This window comes from Molossus molossus, unplaced genomic scaffold (genome assembly GCF_014108415.1).
Source record: "Molossus molossus isolate mMolMol1 unplaced genomic scaffold, mMolMol1.p scaffold_m16_p_12, whole genome shotgun sequence".
NCBI lineage: Eukaryota > Metazoa > Chordata > Mammalia > Chiroptera > Molossidae > Molossus > Molossus molossus.
This window is the reverse complement of record NW_023425347.1, coordinates 103,043,022-103,062,459: the sequence shown is the minus strand read 5'-3', so window position 1 is coordinate 103,062,459 and position 19,438 is coordinate 103,043,022. Positions and strand designations below refer to the sequence as shown.

General features: G+C 66.1%; 1 protein-coding gene across 3 annotated transcripts; it reads left to right on the top strand.

Annotated features, from left to right (window-relative positions):
- The first annotated feature begins 2,485 nt into the window (after positions 1–2,485).
- TP73 (tumor protein p73) lies at positions 2,486–19,130 on the top strand. Of its 3 annotated transcripts, XM_036256176.1 has the most exons (11): positions 2,492–2,722; positions 11,867–12,053; positions 12,270–12,385; positions 14,019–14,128; positions 14,430–14,575; positions 14,869–14,957; positions 16,290–16,411; positions 16,724–16,872; positions 17,031–17,169; positions 17,526–17,619; positions 18,789–19,130. In XM_036256176.1, exons 1-11 carry the CDS (start codon positions 2,507–2,509, stop codon positions 19,128–19,130), a joined length of 1,710 nt encoding a protein of 569 aa, XP_036112069.1. In that variant the 5' UTR covers positions 2,492–2,506. The 3 variants fall into 3 exon arrangements, with proteins under 3 accessions (XP_036112072.1, XP_036112070.1, XP_036112069.1); XM_036256179.1 differs by lacking the exons at positions 16,724–16,872; positions 17,031–17,169 and having other exon boundaries at positions 2,486–2,722; XM_036256177.1 differs by lacking the exons at positions 16,724–16,872; positions 17,526–17,619 and having other exon boundaries at positions 2,486–2,722.
- Positions 19,131–19,438: the final 308 nt, after the last annotated feature.

Below are 19,438 nucleotides of genomic sequence, written 5' to 3'. Positions count from 1 at the left end.
CCGTGCCCCCAGGGAGGTGCTCAGAGCAGTGGCCGTGCAGTAGCCCAGGTCCACGTTGGCCGCCAGACCCCCTGAGACCCCGTCCGGTCCATCCGCACAAACGGGGTCGGAGCCTCATATGTAGTTCTGCGTTTCCCAGCAGCCACATTCAGAGAGGGCAAAAGGGGCCGGTGGAAATGATGGACTTGTGTCCCAGACTCTGCTGGCCTCAGTGTGTGACCAGATGAAACGGTGAAGCAGAGGTTTTTCTTTTACAATCTTTTCATGGCGGTGAGGCCTCGGCGCGGGGGCGCCCTCCCGCCCCCCTACAGCTCCATTGACGCTGGCCACCCGGCTAGAGGCTGCAGAGGGGACGGCCCAGCGTGGGGCAGCTCAGTGCCGGCGTCCGGCTGGGCAGACGGAAACCACAGGCTCCCAGACGCAGCGCACCCCCACTCGGGGTCGGGCGAGGGCACCGGGGCCCAGCCTGTCTCCTGGGGGTGCCTGTCCCCCCTCACGGCCGTGCTGGCTGGGGAGGTGAGGCTCGGCCTCTGCCTCGTGGTCAGTGGCTTCACTGAGCCGTAGTTTACGTTACACACCGCTCGCCCATTTCAAGTGCGTTGTTCCCGGATCCGTGTGCCCCTCACTGTGGTCGGTTTCAGGCCGTTTCCGCACCCCCAGAGGAGAGCCCAGCCCCTGGCCATCAGCCGTCCGTCCGTGTGTCTGTGGCCCTGCCCTCCCTGGACCGTGAGCCGCGGAGCCTGAGCCGCGATCCGCCTTCCCTCACTCGGCAGGTCCCGCGTCTCCGCCGCGTCAGAGCGCGTGTCCCCGAACGCCACCCTGCTTGCTTGCCCATTGCCTGCTGGTGGGTGTGGGGCCTCCCCATGTTACAGGTGAAGGCACAGGAAGCCAGGAGGGCTGTGGGGGGCCCACTGGACCGAGGTGGGAGGTGGTCCTGCAGGGGGACCCCACCCCACTGGTAGGCCGGTCCCCGGGTTCACAGTGCCAGGCCAAGATCCACGCTGGGTGGCAGCGGGTCGTGCCGGGAGCCGAGTCATCTGAGAAAAAGCACCTGCCTGGCCTCCGGGTGGCACAGGGTAGTGGTGTTGGTAAGAACCTGTCACCTGCCACCTTGCTCCCCTGTCATCGCCTGAGTCTCCTTCAAAGACGTCAGTGGAGCACGTCCCCCCTGAACACACCCCTCGGGCTGTGCAGCCCCGGCCCCTGGGCTGGAGAAGAGACTGGGGTGCAGGAGGGTGCGAGCCTCTGAGGAAGGGGCCAGGGCAAAGGGGACCCTGCTCTTGCCGCCCATCCTGCCTCTGCCCCTGCCATGGGGCTGTCGGACCCTCTGCCAGCCAGACAAAAGCCCCTCCCCCACCTCACCGTCTCCACTGGCCCCAGGGAGGGCCGGCTGGTCTCTTGTGCTGCCCACCAAGGCCGCTACCTCGCCCCAGGCAGGTCACTGCTGCTCCGGGCCTCAGTTTCCTCATTTGTGAAACACACACTGACAGTGCCCACGCGGGCCGTGGAGGGAGCCTCCAGGCACAGACGGGCTGTCTCTGTCCGCGGTCGGGGGCTGTTCAGGCTGCTGCTGTTCCCTCCTCGCCTGCCCTGCTTGGGGCCTCCAGACCCGGGGCTCCGCGTGGGACCTGGTCTGCTCTGGACTCGGGACAGTGCCATGTGGGCAGCGTCCCCTCCCTCGCTGGGCCCCCCTCAGCTCCTGCTGGGGGCTGATCCGTCCCAGGTCCCTGGACCCCACAGAGGGTGACCCAAGGAACACACCCACACCGCGAAGCTCAGAGCTCCTGTTCCTTTGGTGTGTGGCCAGGGGGAGGGGCTGGGTGCCAGTGCCCAGGTTGGGCAGAGGGTGTGGACCACGGAGAACTCTGCCGGCGGAGAAATGCGGGAGGCAGCCCCCGGACGGAGGCCCTTGGGTAGTGGCTTCTGACTCAGACACTGACCTTCAGCCCCCACCTCAGCCCCAGCCCCTCCATGGCCGGACCTGGGAGCCAGACCCGGTCCCCAGGGCCTCTCAGGCACCCCTGCACCAGAGCTCAGGGTGTCTACCTTGCTTGGCGGGTGTGCCCTCCGTCCCAGCCCCCTGGCTCCCACGGCCTGGTTCCCGGTGGCTGGGGTCTCCCAATGTGAGCTGTAACGGGGACTCGGGGAAGGACGTCAGGGTCGGGGTTGCCCCAGAGGGTCCAGCTGGAGCCCGAGAGGGTGTCGAGGGCTGGCACCCCACCGGCAGCTGCCTCCGGGTCTGCTCCGAGAGCCCAGGAGCCCTGGCACCCAGGAGGCTGATGGAGGGAGGGCGAGGTGAACGTGTCAGTTTATCCTCACACAAGTAGTGACCTGTCAGGGGTGGGGGGGACCGAGAAAATATTTGGGATGACGAGCAGCTGGCCCTTTAAGGCTTCTGTAACAGGACACCTCCCTGCCGGGACGGGACGGGCCGCGCTCTCCAGCCTGACTGTGGGTCCCCCTTCCCGCCTCCCGCCAGGCCCAGTTCAATCTGCTGAGCAGCACCATGGACCAGATGAGCAGCCGGGCGGCCTCGGCCAGCCCCTACACTCCGGAGCACGCGGCCAGCGTGCCCACCCACTCCCCGTACGCACAACCCAGCTCCACCTTCGACACCATGTCGCCTGCGCCCATCATCCCCTCCAACGCCGACTACCCCGGCCCCCACCACTTCGACGTCACCTTCCAGCAGTCCAGCACAGCCAAGTCGGCCACCTGGACGGTGAGTGGCGCCCCGCTCCCGGCGGGCCTCTGTGGGCGCAGGGCAGCAGAGAGGCGTGTTCTGGGCACGAGGGAGGCCGAGCTGCCCGGCTGTCCGGCTGTCCACACAGGGTTCCCACCTGGCCCGTGCCACCCCACCGGGAGGAGCATCGGGCAGGAGGCGTGGCTTGGGGCTGGGCAGTGTGGGTGTACACACCCCTCGGACATGTGGCCAGAGCTGGCCAGCCTCCCACAGGGCCCCGGGGGGGATGGATGAGGCTCCTCAGCAGGGCCAAGGACCAGAGGCTGCCTGCCTTTACCAGGACTGTGGGGCCCACATGCTTGCAGTCAGGTGGGGGCCCTGGTTTGAATCCTCCCCGGGGTGGGCAGGAGGCGTTTGGCTCTGTTGCCTGGAGCCATCGGAGGCCAGGTCCATGGAGGCTGCCTCCGCCAGGCAGGGGGAGGTCGGCCCGGAGCATCTGAGGGCGGCGGGCACGGCTCCGCCTCATGCGTGGCCCCCGCCTGTCACCTCCAAGCACGGGCGTGAGTTGGGGACGTCAGGGAGAACCACGGTGCTGCGGGCTCGAGCTTCGGCCCCGTGGGGACTGTGCCGCCGTGGGTGACAGCTGTGCACCTGTGCCCTGGGCTGAGCGCCTTGAGTCTGCGTTAACTCTTGAGGTCAGCAACCCACGAGGCAGAACCTGCCATCGTCTGGTTCCACAGCCAAGGAAACTGAGGCGCAGGGAGGGAACGTAGCTTGCGCAGTTGTGCGGATGGAAAGCGGGGTTGCGGCGGGGGCGCCAGGGCCTGGGCTCTGGGCTCTGAGCGCCTGACCACAGAGCCGCATCCGCACTGCAGCCGGGAGAGGGGGCTCTGCCCGCTGTGCCCGCTGTGCCCGCTGGTGGACAAAGGCTGGGGGACACCTCCAGGCAGAGCTCAGGTTCACCTGAGGGCAGGGGTGCAAAAGGCAGCCCCAAGGCCCTCTGGGTCTCCTGCCCACCCCCAAAAGGGGGAGAGTGAGCCCTGCCCTGCACCCACCCCGCAGACACCTGGTAGTCCCACGAGCAGCGCCGCCTCCTCCAGGGAGTAGCCTCTGCTTACTCCCACCTGGACATGGGACCTGGATCGGAAAAGTCCTTGCAGGGTGCCTGTGACCTCCCCCAAGGGAGCAGCGGGCAGGTGACCCTGATGTTCTACCTCTGTAAGAGCCCACTGCCCTGTGGCCGAGGCTGTGGTTTCCCCACGCTCCTGGGGTGGGGAGATGATGGAGGTGGGGCGGGGCCACAGGTACCCTGGGTGCAGCTCTGCAGGGGGCCCGTCCGGGGTCTAGATTCCAGACCATGGCCCCCCTGCAGCTGTTTCCAGTCCCTGCTCGGGCCGTGGCCTCCCCAGGTGCCGGCCCCTCGCCGGGTTAGGGTAAGCCCACCGCCACTGGCTGTGGGGGCCGGTTTTCTCATTCACGCTCCTGCTGAGAGTGGCGACAGGGCTTGGAGGAGAGGGGCCAGCGCACAGCGTGGGGCCAGCGCGGGCGGAGCGGGCGGGGGCCTCACGCCGTGTCCCTGGCGGGCAGGTGGTGATGGGGCTGGGAGCCTGGTGTTCCTGCACCTGCAGGAGGGCTGTTTCAGTTCTCTGGTGCCTGTAGGGTGCTGGTCCTCGCACCCCAACTTTGAGGCCTGGCTGCGTGACAGGGGCCCCCCCGTGGCATCCCAAAGTTTCACCTTGTCCGAGGTTTACTGCTCTGATTCTGCCTTCGACTCGCTCCCTAAGCCCTCCCTCGCCGCTGGAAGGGGCAGGGTCCCAGTCCCTCCTGCACGCACCTCTGTCATTGGGGCTGAGCCGCTGGGTGTGGCGGCAGGCCCTGTGGGGGCCCTGATCCCCGCCTGTCCACAGGGTGCCGCTGGGGTCTCTGTGGTATCTGGGAGCTCAGGGTGCCTCCGGTGGCCTGAGCTGGTCCAGGGGGCAGGAGCGGCCTCCCAGCTGGCTGCTGCCCCGTGTCGGCCCTCTGCCCCCCTTCTGGTTGCCCTCTGCCCCCCTTCTGGTTGCCTCCGCCGCCGCCAGGTGCGTGGCCACGGAGCTGGGGGCTATGGCCGGGTCACAGTTCTCTCAGCCTGAGTGTCCGCCTGGGGTGATCTGCCAGGATGGAGGCAGCCCCGCCAGACACACCAGGGGCAGGGGAAGGCTCACCTGTACTCAGAGCCTCTGCCTCCATGGGGCAACCCCCACCCCCACTCCCTAGCTTGGCTCCAGCCCGCCCTCCCTCCTGGGCCCGCTGCTCCAGCAGCCGAGCGGGAGGATGCTGCGCTCCGCCGCCCTGCCGGCCCTCATCCACGCAGGGGCGGGGGCAGCACAAACGTGGATAATGAGATTTTTGGCACCTCGGCTCCCGGGAGCAGACCCCCCACGGGCTCCTTGCCTGGCCCACGGAGGGGGCGGGCGGGCTCACGTGCAGGACAGGACTGCCAGGCCCCCCGCCCGCTCACAGCTCTGGGGGTCTGATCTCGAGGGCGCTGCCCAGACTTGCCGTCCCGGCCTCCGCGCCACGCCAGCCGGCTGGTAACTGATAGATAATTCATATTTTTCTCAAGTACAATTCCAAATGGACTGCTTCCTTCGCTCCTCTTCCCGCTCAGGAAAAACACCCTCACCCGTCCCCAAGTGACCACAGCTGTTAATGGGGTCTTTGGCTTCTGCCTGGCTGGGGCCCCGCGGGTTGCCCCTGCGGGTGGTGTATCTGCCCTGATCAGCTTCCCTTGGTCTCCACACTTCCTGCCTGTGCTCCGGGGGCACCGGGTGCCGGAGCCCTCGGCTCACAGGCCGCACGCGTGGGCACGCATGCAAACACCGCACACGCGTGCACACAGGCAGACGTATACACACACGTGTGCGGGCCTCTTCTGGTCACTGCCCAGGGTTCGGACAAGCCCACTCCCCACGGAGGGCTACGAGGAGGGGGTCTCAGGCCACAGCAGCTGGAGACGGGCTTTGTGCTGACCAGGGACGGGGCCAGGGCCAGGCTGGGGTTTGTGAGGTGGGAGGAGGTGGAGCACCCTGCTGTGCCCCATCCTGGCTGATGCTTGCTGTCTGGGGGACATTTGGGCTCAGGGGAGGCAGACACTGTGCAAGGTCACGGTTTCCTGTGAAGCCCTCAGGAACTGATGTTTCTTGGACCGGTTGGCAGAGGAGCCCGGTGTCTGTGTCTCCATTCCACACCCTCCCCCAGCCCCCCTACGTGTTGGCCGTGATGGGACAGCTGGTGATAGGAGTCCCAAGGGAGAGGAGGAGCCGCTCCATGAGAGGGGTGTCTGGACACCGTCCAGCCTGGCTCAGCCTCTTCCCGCTCCCAGGGCTGTGCTGGGTGTTGAAGAGGTTTGGGGAGGGGGCTCTGAGGTCCAGCAGGAGGCATGGTGTGGTTGGCATCCTAGCCCGGCCTCGGGGGCACCTCTGTGGGGTCGAGTGGCGCAGCAGTGAGGTTTTGCATGCTACAACGGCAAGCCAGTCCCCGGGAGGGGCCAGCCCGGACACAGCCCCTGAATGACCTCAGCTGCACGCGGCGTGTGCGCGTCCATCGGGGCGGTGGAGGCAGCAGGAACACGGGCTCGCGGGAGTCCTGGGTGGAAGGAGGCTGAGTCCACACTCGGGGGCTGGGGAGAAGCTCTCCAGGCCTCGCAGGCAGGGAACTCATCCCGGAGGTGCCCCGACACGACCGCGGTATCAATTGCGTTACCCTCAAAGTTTATGGAATGCGTAAGTGGAATTAATCCCCTCTGCTGGCACCAGCGGCAATTACGCGTAGTTAGGGCCCAGGGAAGCATCCCGGCGGTGCTGATTGTGGAGATGAAACGCGGATTATTGAGGGGAAACAAGAACACTCGGGAGAAATTGCCGAGATTGCTCCCATTGTGTGCGGATGAGCTTCCTGTGGGCGGGCCCTGCCGCCGTACCCCTTCTCTCTCCACCCTCCCTGGCAGCTGGGGGAGCCCTGGCCTGGAGGTCACGGACCTTTCGGCTCCTCCTCACACCCCTGGCTCTTTTTTTTTTTTTTTTTTTTTTTGGTACGTGCCCCTAGCGGGAACCGAACCCGGGACTCCGGTCCACAGGCTAACGCTCCAACTGCTGAGCCAAACCGGCCAGGGCACACCCCCGGCTCTTGCAGGGGACACACAGGGCAGCCCTTGGGAGATAGGAGTCAGTCCCACGGGGGCTGTGGGTGGGCACCTGAGGTTTCGTGGAGAATCACCTCTTTGCTGGGACTTGTCTCCAAGGTGGAGCAAGGCCTGTGGGCCTGGCAGGTGGTCAGTGACACTGAGGGCACCCAGCAGAACCCCACGCCGCAGCCACGTGCTGTAGGCAACTGGGGTTGCCCACTTTCAGGGGTGAGGAAACCGAGGCTCACAGAAGGCAGGTCCCTGCTCAAGGTCACCTGTCAGCCAAGGGTGAGGCCACGTGGCCATCACCACCTGGCCCGGCAGCCACCCCCTCTTCAGGGGTCACCGGTTTAGAAACCAAAACTGCTTTCCCGGGCCCCGCCGGACACATACGAGGCTCAGCGAAACCCGCGGCTGTGTCCAGCTGGAACGGAAAAGGCGCAAAGGGACCGCCCCACACGCGGGCATGCGGCGCCCGGCGCCTCTCCTGCCAGCCGGAGTCGGGCGAAGAGCTGCCACTCGCTGCTTCCGGACGCGGGGCAGGTCCTGACCTGGGGACTAACCTGCCGCTTCTGTGGCGGGCCGGTCAGAGGCGGGAGGGCCCCATGCCCCGGGCTCCCCACTGGAGCCAATGTGACAGTCCTCCCGAGAGGCCCCCCTGAGCACCTGCCAGCTGTGTCCAGAAGATGTGCCAGTCAGAGGGTCCGGGACTGTCCTGCAAGCAGAAGGTGCCCGCGGACCCCAGCGTCCTGCCCAGGTGGGCTGACCCTTGCAATCACCACGGCAGACAGCCAGGCCAGCTCAGAGGACACCAGAGAGGTGGGAGGGGGGCTGGGCTCCTTCCCCCAGCAGGCAAGGGGGCCGGGTCTGCGGACCGAGCTGGCTGGTCGCCAGCCTCCCGCTCCATCCCCAGGCAGGGCAGCCCTGTGGCCTGGCCGGCTGCCCGGCTGCCCGCGGCTGGGTCCCTGCCAGGGCGGTTTCCCCGTGAGGCCCGCGGCGGGCAGCGGCGCCTCCCTTCTCCGGAGGGCTCTGTGGGCTCCCCAGCTGGCAGAGTCAGGAAGGCAGTTCACGGGCAGGGTCAGCCGCGCTTGGACCTGGCTGAAGCTGAGGAGCGTGAGCCCCTGCAGGAGCGCTCGGCTGGCTGCACCCGGGCGGGACAAGCAGACCCAGGGGAGGTCCCAGTGACTCCTGCTCACCAATTTGGGACCTGGCTGGAGGGAATGGGGGGCAGCTGCAGCTCCTGAAGAGCCCCGCCGGCCCAGGCTCGCCTCTCCCCTTCGCCTCTAGGGACTCCCCTGAACAGTGCTCACGGTCACCCAGCACCGGCATGTTTCTGCTTCCTGTCCATCCTCCCCTGGGCTTCTGTGAGGGGACCTGGCCATCGGCCGGTGTGCGGCTCAGTCGATGCTCCTGCCCCACCCCCTGGGGAATCACAGCAGCCTCTTTGATCTGGCGCATCCGCGGGGCTGGACACTGGCTCCACAGGGGCCCAGGCCCCTGCGGTCTCCAGCCATGGGACCGGGGCCAATTTGGGGTGTGGCCTGTGGGTTTTCTTGTGCATGCTCTGAAGCAGGCTGGGGTGGTTGTCGCGGGTGCCCCCTACCCCCTCTCAAGGCTATTGGCTTCACCGTGATCCTGGCCAGTCTCCCTACACCTGCCAGAGCCCACTGGTGCTCCTAATGGCTCCCCACGGAGTGGAAACACGTGAGCAGGGAGGGCAGGGAGCCTCGGCTATGCAGGGCGAGAGGTCCCACAAGGGGCTTTTGTCACCAGGAGGGAGGAGAAGGTCCCGTACCTGGGGGCACTGGTGCCGGGGGCTGGTGACCGGGGCTCCCGAGTCTCGGGTTTGCCCTGTGAACTCAGGGCCACTTGCTAAGGGTCCGCCAGGCAGCTGGGGAGCCGTTCCAGGGTGAGCGGGTCTGCGGCCTCGGGGGGGTCCTCAGAGGGACCTTAACTCGAGACAGGAGAGAGAGGTGGCTGTGAGCACACGCACACACGCACACACACGCACACACATGGAAAGCAGATAAAGTGGACTCCAGACACACATGCACCAAATCAGCGCCCCCACGCAGCCCGGTCTTCCAGAGTGTGTTGTAACAGATCCGCCCGAGCTGGTTAACGGTATTTGCGGTTTGCAAGATGCTACACGTCCCTGGAAAATGACAGACAAGTTATTATCACCTCTCCACGCTCCTCCTGCCCAAACCTGCCTGCGCCGGGCACCCAGCTGCTGAGGAGTGGGCGCGAGGAAATTAACAGCCACCGCGCCTCGCCCGCCACCCACCCGCCGCCCTTGTGCCCACTGCCCTGCTCAGCCCGGCCAGGCCTGGAGCTCCCAGCCCGGCCGGCCATGGTGGGCCGGGGCAGGGGGCTGGAGAAGGGCGTGGGGGGCAGGGTGCGTATGCCCAGCGTGTGGGCAAACCATTTCCTGCAAGCACAGGGGATACTCGCATCCCAGAGCGGCAAGTCCAGACGGCTCTGTGTCAACAGCCGAAGATAAATAAGATTTTATCGGCTCAGAATCTGTTGAAACACATCCATCTAGCGGTTCCGGGGAAGGAGAGGCAGGAGGGAGGGAGGGGCGGAGCGTCTCCACGTGACCTTGTCTACACTGCAGATGAGGACCCAGGAGTCCTCCTGCCCGGTGTCCTCAGCACCCAACCCCAAGGCCCAGGAGCCTAGGAAGAGGGGGCACCCAGCCTGTGAATGGGGGCTCAGGCCTGCCTCTGCGGGCTCCTACAGGTCACACCCTGCCCCGCCCTCCTCCCCCACAGCCTCCTGTCGCCGCCTGACGCTGCCAAGTGGGGGAGACCACGGGCGACTTGGCCGGTGCCTCCGTGGGGGCTGGCAGGTGGATGTGCCCGAGAGCCTCCGGAGCAGACAGCGCGGGCAGCATGGGGCTGGGGACCCACCGTGGGGAGTGGGGCCAGGCCCAAGGCTGGCCGTGGCCGCACCCGGGACGCAGAGGGAGGGAGGGGTGTTTCCTGTGACCCCTGCATCCCGGGCCCACTCGCGGACCGCCCAGGTGAGAACCTGCCCACCCCGGGCAGCTCCCTGCTTCCCGCCGGTTCACCTCCGGGAGAGGCTTCCGCCTGCGGGACTCCTAGTACCAGGGACAGCTCCCCGGCTCCGCCCGGGGGCGGGGTGACCACCGAGCGCTCCTCCTCCCTCTGACCGCGCCTCCGCCTCCGCACGTCCTGCGTTTTCCCGGACTCGGGTGGCGAGTCCAGGCCCCACAAGCCCCCCTGAGGACCCCACCCCACCTGGGTTCCGAGGAGACTGGTGTAGGGACCCGGGCCCGGCTGGGAGCTGCCCGGAGCCCCATCCTCACCCCCTTCTGTGGGCCCGGGAAGTGGGGCCCAGGCTTCTAAAGAGGTGGCCAGAGGGGCTGCAGGGGCTTTGACGTGGGGCCCCCACTGCTCAGACCTGGCCTCGGGGAGCTGCAGGGAGGGCTGAGGGCGGTGAACAGCTGCACTTTCAGCCTCTACTCCCCGTGGGAACTGGCCAGCAGCCACCGACCCCTGTCACTGCTGGCCACCCCCTCCAGCCACCTGGGCCTGGCCTGGGGGGACCTGATGACCCCATCTCAGGTCATGGTTCCCAGAACAAGGGGAGAGGATTAGCAGGGGCCTGTGGGTGGTCGGCCCAGAGAGGGGACTGCAGGCTCTCCGGGGACCCTCATTCTCTGCCAGGGTCCCCTGCATGTTCCTTTCCCAGCCAGGTGACCTCACTCACTAAACGGTCCCAGGGATGGGGCACCTGGGCAGGGCAAACCCCATGGACATCCAGTCCCATCAGATGAGGGCGCGAGGGGGCTGGTCCTGAGCCGGGTCCTGCTTCCCAGCCTTCTGGTTCCCAAGCCCCCTCAGACCCCACCCAGAGACAGGTCGGTATTTCGGGCTGGGGTTCAGGCGGGAAGAGACTGCTCGCTCTGCCAGGGCCCCGGGGCTGTGAGGGCGCTGGGGCCCCTTGCTCCTGGGCTCCAGCCCAACTCCATGCGCCCACTTGGACGTGCAGGAGGGGTGAGGCCAGAGGCGGTTCTGATGGCCAGTCGGAGTCTTATGTTTTGGGGCCCTGGTGTCAGGCCCCCAGCGTCCTTGACGAAGCTGGGCTGGGACCTGCTCTTTCCTTCCTGTGGCCTCAGTTTCCCCAATGGCACCATAGTGGGGCATGGTGGGTGCTCTCTGGGCCTTGTGGCTGGTGTGACAGCCTCTGAGGGCTTGTGGTAGCACAGGGCACAGGGGGACAGGAGGGACCCTGTGAATCTCAGACCTGGAATGTCCCCCACTGTCCCCGGGGAAAGGAGCACGAGGAGCCCTGGACTGGTCCCCTCCCAGGCGCTGGGAGGTCAGCCACCCTGGCAGGGACTGATTCTGTAGTTACCAGCATCACCTTTGAGCTCACGAGGGCCAGCCTGCGTCCTCAGGTGGGCGACTGAACCCCGAGGAGCTGTCTGCGGGGGCAGGAAGGGTAGCCCCTGGTTCTCCCTGGGGCTGGGGCCCGGGCTGAGGGTCCTGGGGCTTCAGGGTGGAAACCAAGCTGCAGGAATTATCTCCTCCGCCTCCATGTTCCAGGGTCTCCCTCCCAGAGCTTGAGTGCAGAGGGGCACCTGGCTTGTCCGAAGATTGCACCCCTTCCCTGCACAACTCCAGGCTTCTCAGACCCGGGAGTCCCTGCAGCAGCCCCTTCTCCCTTTCCTGGCCTTTTCTGACCTCCTCCAAAAAAGGGACACGATGGTCCCTACCTCTCCGGGGTGAGGCCCACAGAGAAAGCATCCAGGTCTGGCTGCGGTGGGCACCTGCAGCAGCGCCGTCGCCACGCCCAAGCAGCCAGCCCGGTGCCCCTGAGGGACAGGCACTTCGAGGGGAGGAGCCTGGAGCCATGCACGGGGTGGCTGTCCTCAGGAGCTTGGGGAGGGACTCCTAACTGCCCCGACGGGCGGGCGCTCCCAGAGGGCAGCACCGCAGTGAGGATGTGGAGCTGGGACTGTGGCCTCATGCCCGCTCCCTGCCCACCAGTACTCTCCACTGTTGAAGAAGCTGTACTGCCAAATCGCCAAGACGTGTCCCATCCAGATCAAGGTGTCCACCCCGCCGCCCCCGGGCACGGCCATCCGTGCCATGCCTGTCTACAAGAAGGCGGAGCACGTGACCGAGGTCGTGAAGCGCTGTCCCAACCACGAGCTCGGGCGGGACTTCAACGAAGGTGAGCCCCCAGCGCGGTGCCCGGGCCCGGGAGGGGCTGGGGCCCGAAGCGCAGGGCTGCTGGGCCTGGCACCCCACGGGCACCAGGGCTGCTGGCCGGTCTCCCCTGTGAGGCCCAGGGGGCCGGGCCCTGCACTCCCGAGTCTGCAGGATGTGCCTGGCACCGGGGTGGCAGATCCCGTGGGCACCTCGCTGAGGCGGCCTCCCCTCCTGGCAGGACAGTCTGCCCCGGCCAGCCACCTCATCCGCGTGGAGGGCAACAACCTCTCGCAGTACGTGGACGACCCCGTCACCGGCAGGCAGAGCGTCATGGTGCCCTACGAGCCCCCACAGGTAGGCCGGGCTGGGGGACAGGGCCCACAGTTAGCTGTAGGGTGGAGCCCGGGCAGAGACCCTCGAGTCTCCTCGGCAGGCAGATTCGGTTGGCCCATGTCCCTAAGCTAAACCCGTGCCATGGGGCTCCTTCCTCACCCTCAAGGCCCCTCCGCTGCCTCCTCCCTCCCCTTGGGCCCTCTCTGGACCTGGCCCCCCTCCACAGTGATGGGGTAACTAACGGCCCCTGATCTCAGCCCTCGCCTGTCCCTCTTCCTGCCTGTCTGCTCCCACACACGGGACTCAGGTGGAGGGGCTGAGGCCTGGGGTGGGAGGGCAGGGTGGGAGAGACCCACGGTCAGGGGTATGGTACGTGCAGGGCCTGGGGGTGAGGGGTGACTGCTGCAAGTGGGGGGCTGCAAGTGGGGGGAGTGGAGAGGCCCTGGGAGGCCAGACGCTGACCTGAGGCCGCAGAAGGTCTGGGAGGGCCAGTCTGAAGCTGACGTGGGGGCCCAGCTGGACTGAAGAGCGGGGGGTGGAGAGAAGTGGGGGTGGAGGGTCCCAGGGGTGCTGGTGGGGTGGGGCCGGGACAGGGGGTGGACAGTGAGCCCTGTTTTCCTCTACCTGGTTCTGAAACCACCCCCTCCACCCCATCTCTGTACCTGGCTTCCTGGGGCCCCCAGGCCTAAGAGCAGCCCTGATCTCAGTGGGCCCCGGGCCCAGGGTGGGGTGCGCTCCCCCTGCCGGCTCCCCCTTCACCTGGCCCCGCCTTCACCTGCCAGGGCTGGCCAAGAGAGTGGGGCTCTCCTGCCCCCTGCTGGCTGCCCTGTGAAAGGCTAGGTCTTCCTGAGCCAGTGACAGCTTCTCCGTGCTGCCCGAGCCCAGGACAACGCCCGCTTTGTGTTCTCTGTGTCCCCCCGTGGTCAGGAGTTAGGGTTCGCGTCTCGGGGCTCCACACACTCCCTGGGGCTGGGGTCTACTCCAATGGCTCTGGTCCCTCCCTCTGCCAGGGCAGGGTAGGGCGCCCTCGTGCCCCGGAAAGCCCACACCACGCAAACACACACCTGTGCCCATTCGCACCCAGCCTGCAGGACTTGACTTCCAACCTGTGTCAGGAGAGATGGTCAGGGCAACCAGGCCACAGCACTCTGTGCCGCCCGGGAGCAGAGGCCAGGTCTGAGCCTGCTTGGTACCCAGGGCCAGCACAGCACTTGACTCTGTGTGCCGTATGAATCAATAGATGCGTGGGTGGGTGGGTGGATGGATGGATGGACGGATGGATGGACAGATGAGTGGGTAGGTGGGTGGATAGATAAATGGATGGATGGATGGATGGATGAGTGGACGGATGATGGGATGAATAGATGGATAGATAGGTGGATGGATGGTGGGTGGATTAATGGATGGATGGATGATGGATAGATAGGTGGGTGGATTAATGGATGGATGATAGATAGATAGATAGATAGATAGATAGATAGATAGATGGATGGTGGGAGAATAGATGACAAAGGACCATAGAGCACACCTCATCCCCCCCATCCCAAGCCTACCCAGAGCCAGGGATGCTGCTTTGAAGGTCAGAAGCCCCCACCTTAGTGGGTTGGGGGCTGCATGCTATTACCACAGCCCTTGACCCATCTCCCCTGTGCAGGTGGGCACCGAGTTCACCACCATCCTATACAACTTCATGTGCAACAGCAGCTGCGTGGGGGGCATGAACCGCCGGCCCATCCTCATCATTATCACCTTGGAGACCCGGGAGTGAGTCTGCAGCCTGTGGAGCGGGGGGCATGGTGTGGAGACAGGGGGCCAAGGGCAAGGAGTAGTGTGGCCCTGGGTGGGGGGATAGTTCGGGAAGGGGCCCTGCAGAGGGTGCCGCGGGGAGGGTGGGACCTCCCCTGGCTGCAGGGGCTGCTGGAGCAGAGCTGGGCCTTGGGAGGGACCTGGTGTCCCAGAGCAGCTGGTCATTCGGTCAGGAGCCCTTGACCCATCCTGGTCCTGGGCGGGGAGGGCAGGCAGCGCCGGGGCCCTGAAGCTCACAATGCGGCTGATTCCTCAACAGCGGCCAGGTGCTGGGCCGCCGGTCCTTCGAGGGCCGCATCTGTGCCTGTCCTGGCCGAGACCGCAAGGCTGATGAGGACCACTACCGGGAGCAGCAGGCGCTGAACGAGAGTGCTGCCAAGAACGGAGGAGCCGCCAGCAAGCGTGGTGAGCGGCGTCAGTGGGGTGGGGTGCACAGGGCCAGCCTGCCGCTCCCCGCTGGACGGAGCAGGGCCTGCCTCAGGGGCTTGGGTGAGGTGCTGCAGGTGCTGTGACCCCGTGTCCAGGGCAGAGAGCCAACCCCACCCACATGGCCACCCCTGGGTCCAGCTCCAGCCAGCACGGGCGACAGCCAGGCTTCTGGTGGGCTCGCACGGCGGGGTGGGTGTCCGTCGGCTTTATCTCTATGGTCCCGCCCCCGCCCTGCCGCTCACAAAGCCTTTCCCCGCCTGGCCCTCCAGCCTTCAAGCAGAGCCCCCCGGCCATCCCCGCCCTGGGCACCGGTGTGAAGAAGAGACGGCAGGGGGACGAGGACACGTACTATATGCACGTGAGTGCCCCAGTCTGCAGAGCGAGGCCGGGCAGCCTGGGATGACACCCAGGGGCCACCAGGGGGCAAGAGAGCCTGTCACACCCTGAGAGCTGAGACCCCATGCTCTGCAGGTGGCAGGTCCATGAAGGGAGAGCCAGGTCCCACAGAGCCAGACCCCAGACAACCAGGTCCCAGACAACCAGATCTCAGACAGGGTCAGACCCCAGAGAGCCAGGTCCCAGACAGGGTCAGACCCCAGACAGCCGGGACCCAGACAGGGTCAGACCCCAGAGAGCCAGGTCCCAGACAGGGTCAGACCCCAGACAAGGCCAGACCCCAGACAGCCGGGACCCAGACAGGGTCAGACCCCAGAGAGCCAGGTCCCAGACAGGGTCAGACCCCAGACAACCAGATCTCAGACAGGGTCAGACCCCAGAGAGCCAGGTCCCAGACAGGGTCAGACCCCAGACAAGGCCAGACCCCAGACAGCCGGGACCCAGACAGGGTCAGACCCCAGAGAGCCAGACCCCAGACAGGGTTAGACCCCAGAGAGCCAGGTCCCAGACAGGGTCAGACCCCAGACAAGGCCAGACCCCAGACAGCCGGGACCCAGACAGGGTCAGACCCCAGAGAGCCAGGTCCCAGACAGGGTCAGACCCCAGACAACCAGATCTCAGACAGGGTCAGACCCCAGACAGCCAGGTCCCTGACAGGGTCAGACCCCAGACAGCCAGGTCCCAGACAGGGTCAGACCCCAGACAGCCAGGTCCCAGACAGGGTCAGACCCCAGAGAGCCAGACCAGACAGGCCAGACTGCAGGGAATCAGGGTCTGCATGATGCAACTCCGAGTGTAGATACAGTGTGTGGGGTGATGCAGATCCTGGGGTGGGGGCATCAGGAACCCTAGATTCCAGACTCTGGCAGGCTGCATCACTGTCACCCAAGTTTACTCGACGGTCACGTGATGTGGCCACTCCGGCCGGTAGAGCAAAGCACCACATGCCTGGCTGAGACTGGTTTTCTGTTACGTGGGCTCTTTATTTTTGAGTCAAGAAAGAGTCCCTTGTTCTAAAATCCCCTTTGTTGAGTTTTTTTGCCCCTGGACCCCGAGAGTACGGGACACTGGAGAGAGGAGGGGAAAGGCGGGGTGAAGACTCGGGGCAGGAAGGGGTGGGCACGGTTGCGGGGACAGGGAGCACCTGCGCACCTCCCGGGAAGGAGGGAAGAGGAGGCCCGAGGGTGCTGGGGAGCCCACGAAGCTGAGCCCAGGGTCCTCTGAGACTCCCACTGGGGGCTGGGCCGAGAGGAGCTCCTGTGCCCCTGGGCCGAGGTCTGCCTCCTGTGCTCAGGTGCGGGGCCGGGAGAACTTTGAGATCCTGATGAAGGTCAAGGAGAGTCTGGAGCTGATGGAGCTGGTGCCCCAGCAGGTGGTGGACTCCTACAGGCAGCAGCAGCAGCTCCTGCAGAGGCCGTGAGTGCGCATCTGCGGCCTTCGAACCACTTCGGTCCCCTCCTCCGGGAAGCCTTCCTGAACTGCAGTGGTCACGACCATCACTATGCTTTTCTGTCCCACAAATGTCCTCTGAGTGGAGGGGAAGGAGGAGTGGTTGGAGCAATGCACACCTCCCTCCTGCCCATCCCTGGGGGGCAGGGGGGGTCTGTGAGAGCAGGCCGGCTCAGGGTCAGGGTCCCCATCCCCCTGCAGCAGGGGCACCGTGTGGAGGTGACATGGGCAAGAAGCTGCCTGGGCGCGTACCCACACGGGCTGTCCCTTTCTGAGCAGAAACCACCTGCCGCCACCGTCCTACGGGCCAGTCCTCTCGCCCATGAACAAAATGCACGGGGGTGTCAACAAGCTGCCGTCCGTCAACCAGCTGGTGGGCCAGCCCCCCCCGCACAGCTCAGCCACAGGGCCCAACCTGGGGCCCATGGGTGAGTCATGTGGGCATTGGGGACCCAGGGTGCGCTGGGGAGGCCCAAAGGCTAGGCCTGGCTCCACACAGCTGCCTCCTCCAGGTGGCCCCTCCGCCCCCTCCTGCTCTAGCAGAGGGCTGTGCCCAGGCTCTGACAGTCGCACCCGCCCCGAGCAGGCCCTGGGATACTCAGCAACCACGGCCACACCCTGCAGGCCAACGGCGAGATGAACGGCAGCCACAGCTCCCAGTCCATGGTCCCAGGGTCCCACTGCACCCCACCGCCCCCCTACCACGCCGACCCCAGCCTGGTCAGGTACGTGGGCCCCTGCTGGGCTCTGCCACTCACCCACTCACTTCAGCCCCTTCGAGGCTCCCGGTCCCCTGGCCTGAGCCTGGGGACAGTCTGCCTGCTGCCCGGCCTGTCCGCGTGGCCGTCTCTGCATGTGGATAACTGACCGGGGCTGAGCGAATGACGGGAGCGGGTTTCCGACAAAAAGCTAGGGTTTCTTTGGAGACCGTGCCCCAGGTGAGCATGTCCGTGGTGCCGTGGCCACGTGGGCAGCGGTGGCCAGCAGGGTGGCCAGGAGTCACCCTTTAGGAGGACGTGCCCACCAGCCAGGCCAGTTCCTAGAAGTGAATGCAGTTTTATGGCGCGAATTCTCTCTGCAGTTTTTTAACAGGATTGGGGTGTCCCAACTGCATCGAGCATTTCACCTCTCAAGGCTTACAGAGCATTTACCACCTGCAGAACCTGACCATGGAGGTAACCGCCCAGCCCTCCCCGTGCACCCGCCTGCCGGGCCCTGGCGCTGGGCAGGGAGCTCTCGCCTCTTTCTGGGGTGGTGCTCTAGCCGGTCCTTATTCTCGAGGTTCGGGGAGCGGGCTGTGAAATTCGAGAAACCCTTTTCCCAAGCCCACTCCACGTCCCAGCCCTGGATTTTGGGCTCTGTCATAGGTGTAGGCAAGTCTGACTGGGCAGGCGGTGGGCCTGGGGGGACCCCATGTGGTCTGCGGCCCCAGCAGCCAGGCTGCCTTTGATTTGGGGGACTTGCTGTTTGAAAGGCACAGAGAGTTCGGGAAGGCAGAGGTCAGAGGGCCTCGGAGCTGGTCAGCCTCAGCACTACTCCCACGGGGAGGAGAGCTCCCCGGGGCGCCACGTGAGCCGTTCTGCCATGGGCACACGCCTTCTGTGTCCGCGCAGATGCCGGCCACCGAGTTTCTCCCCAGCCACCAAAGACTGAACCTCCGCTAGGGTGCCCGAGCCGGAAGGTGCCATTAGCCAAGGGAAGCGCAGGCTGTGGCCCCTGGAGACACAGCAGTGGCCTGGAACCCCTACTCCCTCCTCCGTGTCCCTACTCCCGGCCCAGAGCCCCTAGCCAGACATGTGCTTGTCAGGGAACTGGGGCCGTTCGCCCAGAAGGTGGCCATGTCAGCAGTCTGTGTGTCAGCAAATGTCCCTGGTGACCCCTGCTGGGCTGGCTCAGTGTTAACTCTCTCACCAGCATGATGTGTGTGTGCTTGGTGTGTGGGGGGGGCGGGGGGCAGGGATGGTGGATAGGATCCCTGTGATCAGCTCTGGTCTCAAGGGGCTGGGTAGAGGGGCTCCACTGGTCATTGTGCTTAAGGACAGGGTCCCAGGCCCCACAGAGCTCTGCAGGGACCACACACACACACACACACACACACACACACAAATGCACTAGCACACACCTCACTTCTCAGCTCTCCTGACCTCTCTCAGGGCCCCCTAAAATGGGTGTGTCCAGACCCGCTGCACAGGGTGCCCCCCACCATCGAGTCCTGCCGGTCAGGGGTTCCCTCCTGGTCCTGGGGGCTCTGCAGGAGCAGCGTGGTCCCCGGGCGGCCGTCCGCGGTGGGAGGGGAGGGCGCAGGGTCCTGGGCTGGGCTCTAACGGGGCTGCCGCTGCCGCAGGACCTGGGCGCCCTGAAGATCCCGGACCAGTACCGGAATGCCATCTGGAGGGGCCTGCAGGACCTGAAGCAGAGCCATGACTGTGGCGCGCAGCAGCTGATCCGCTCCAGCAGCAACGCCGCCACCATCTCCATCGGCGGCGCGGGCGAGCTGCAGCGGCAGCGCGTCATGGAGGCCGTGCACTTCCGCGTGCGCCACACCATCACCATCCCCAACCGCGGCCCGGGCGGGGCGGGGGGCGCGGCGCCCGACGAGTGGGCCGACTTCGGCTTCGACCTCCCGGACTGCAAGTCCCGGAGACAGCCCATCAAGGAGGAGTTCCCCGAGGGGGAGGCCAACTGACGGCGGAGGGCGCACGCGGCTGGGCGCGCGCGGACCGGAGCCACCAGACCACGGAGAGCCAGCGGAGCCTGGGCATCTGTGGCCTGGAGCCTGAGAGGCCTGGCTTTACCCCTTCCTTTCTGGCAAAAACTGCCCTGGGAGGCAGGACCTGGGCTGTGCCCGAGAAAAGGCCACGTGCAGCCGTCCGTGGACAGCGGGCCTGGTCAGCAGGGACTCCCGGAGATGCGCGGAGGGTGTGGAGAGGCGCAGCGCTGCCGGAACCAGCCAGCCTCCCTCCTCCCTGCCTCATCTTTCCTGGGGACTCTGCT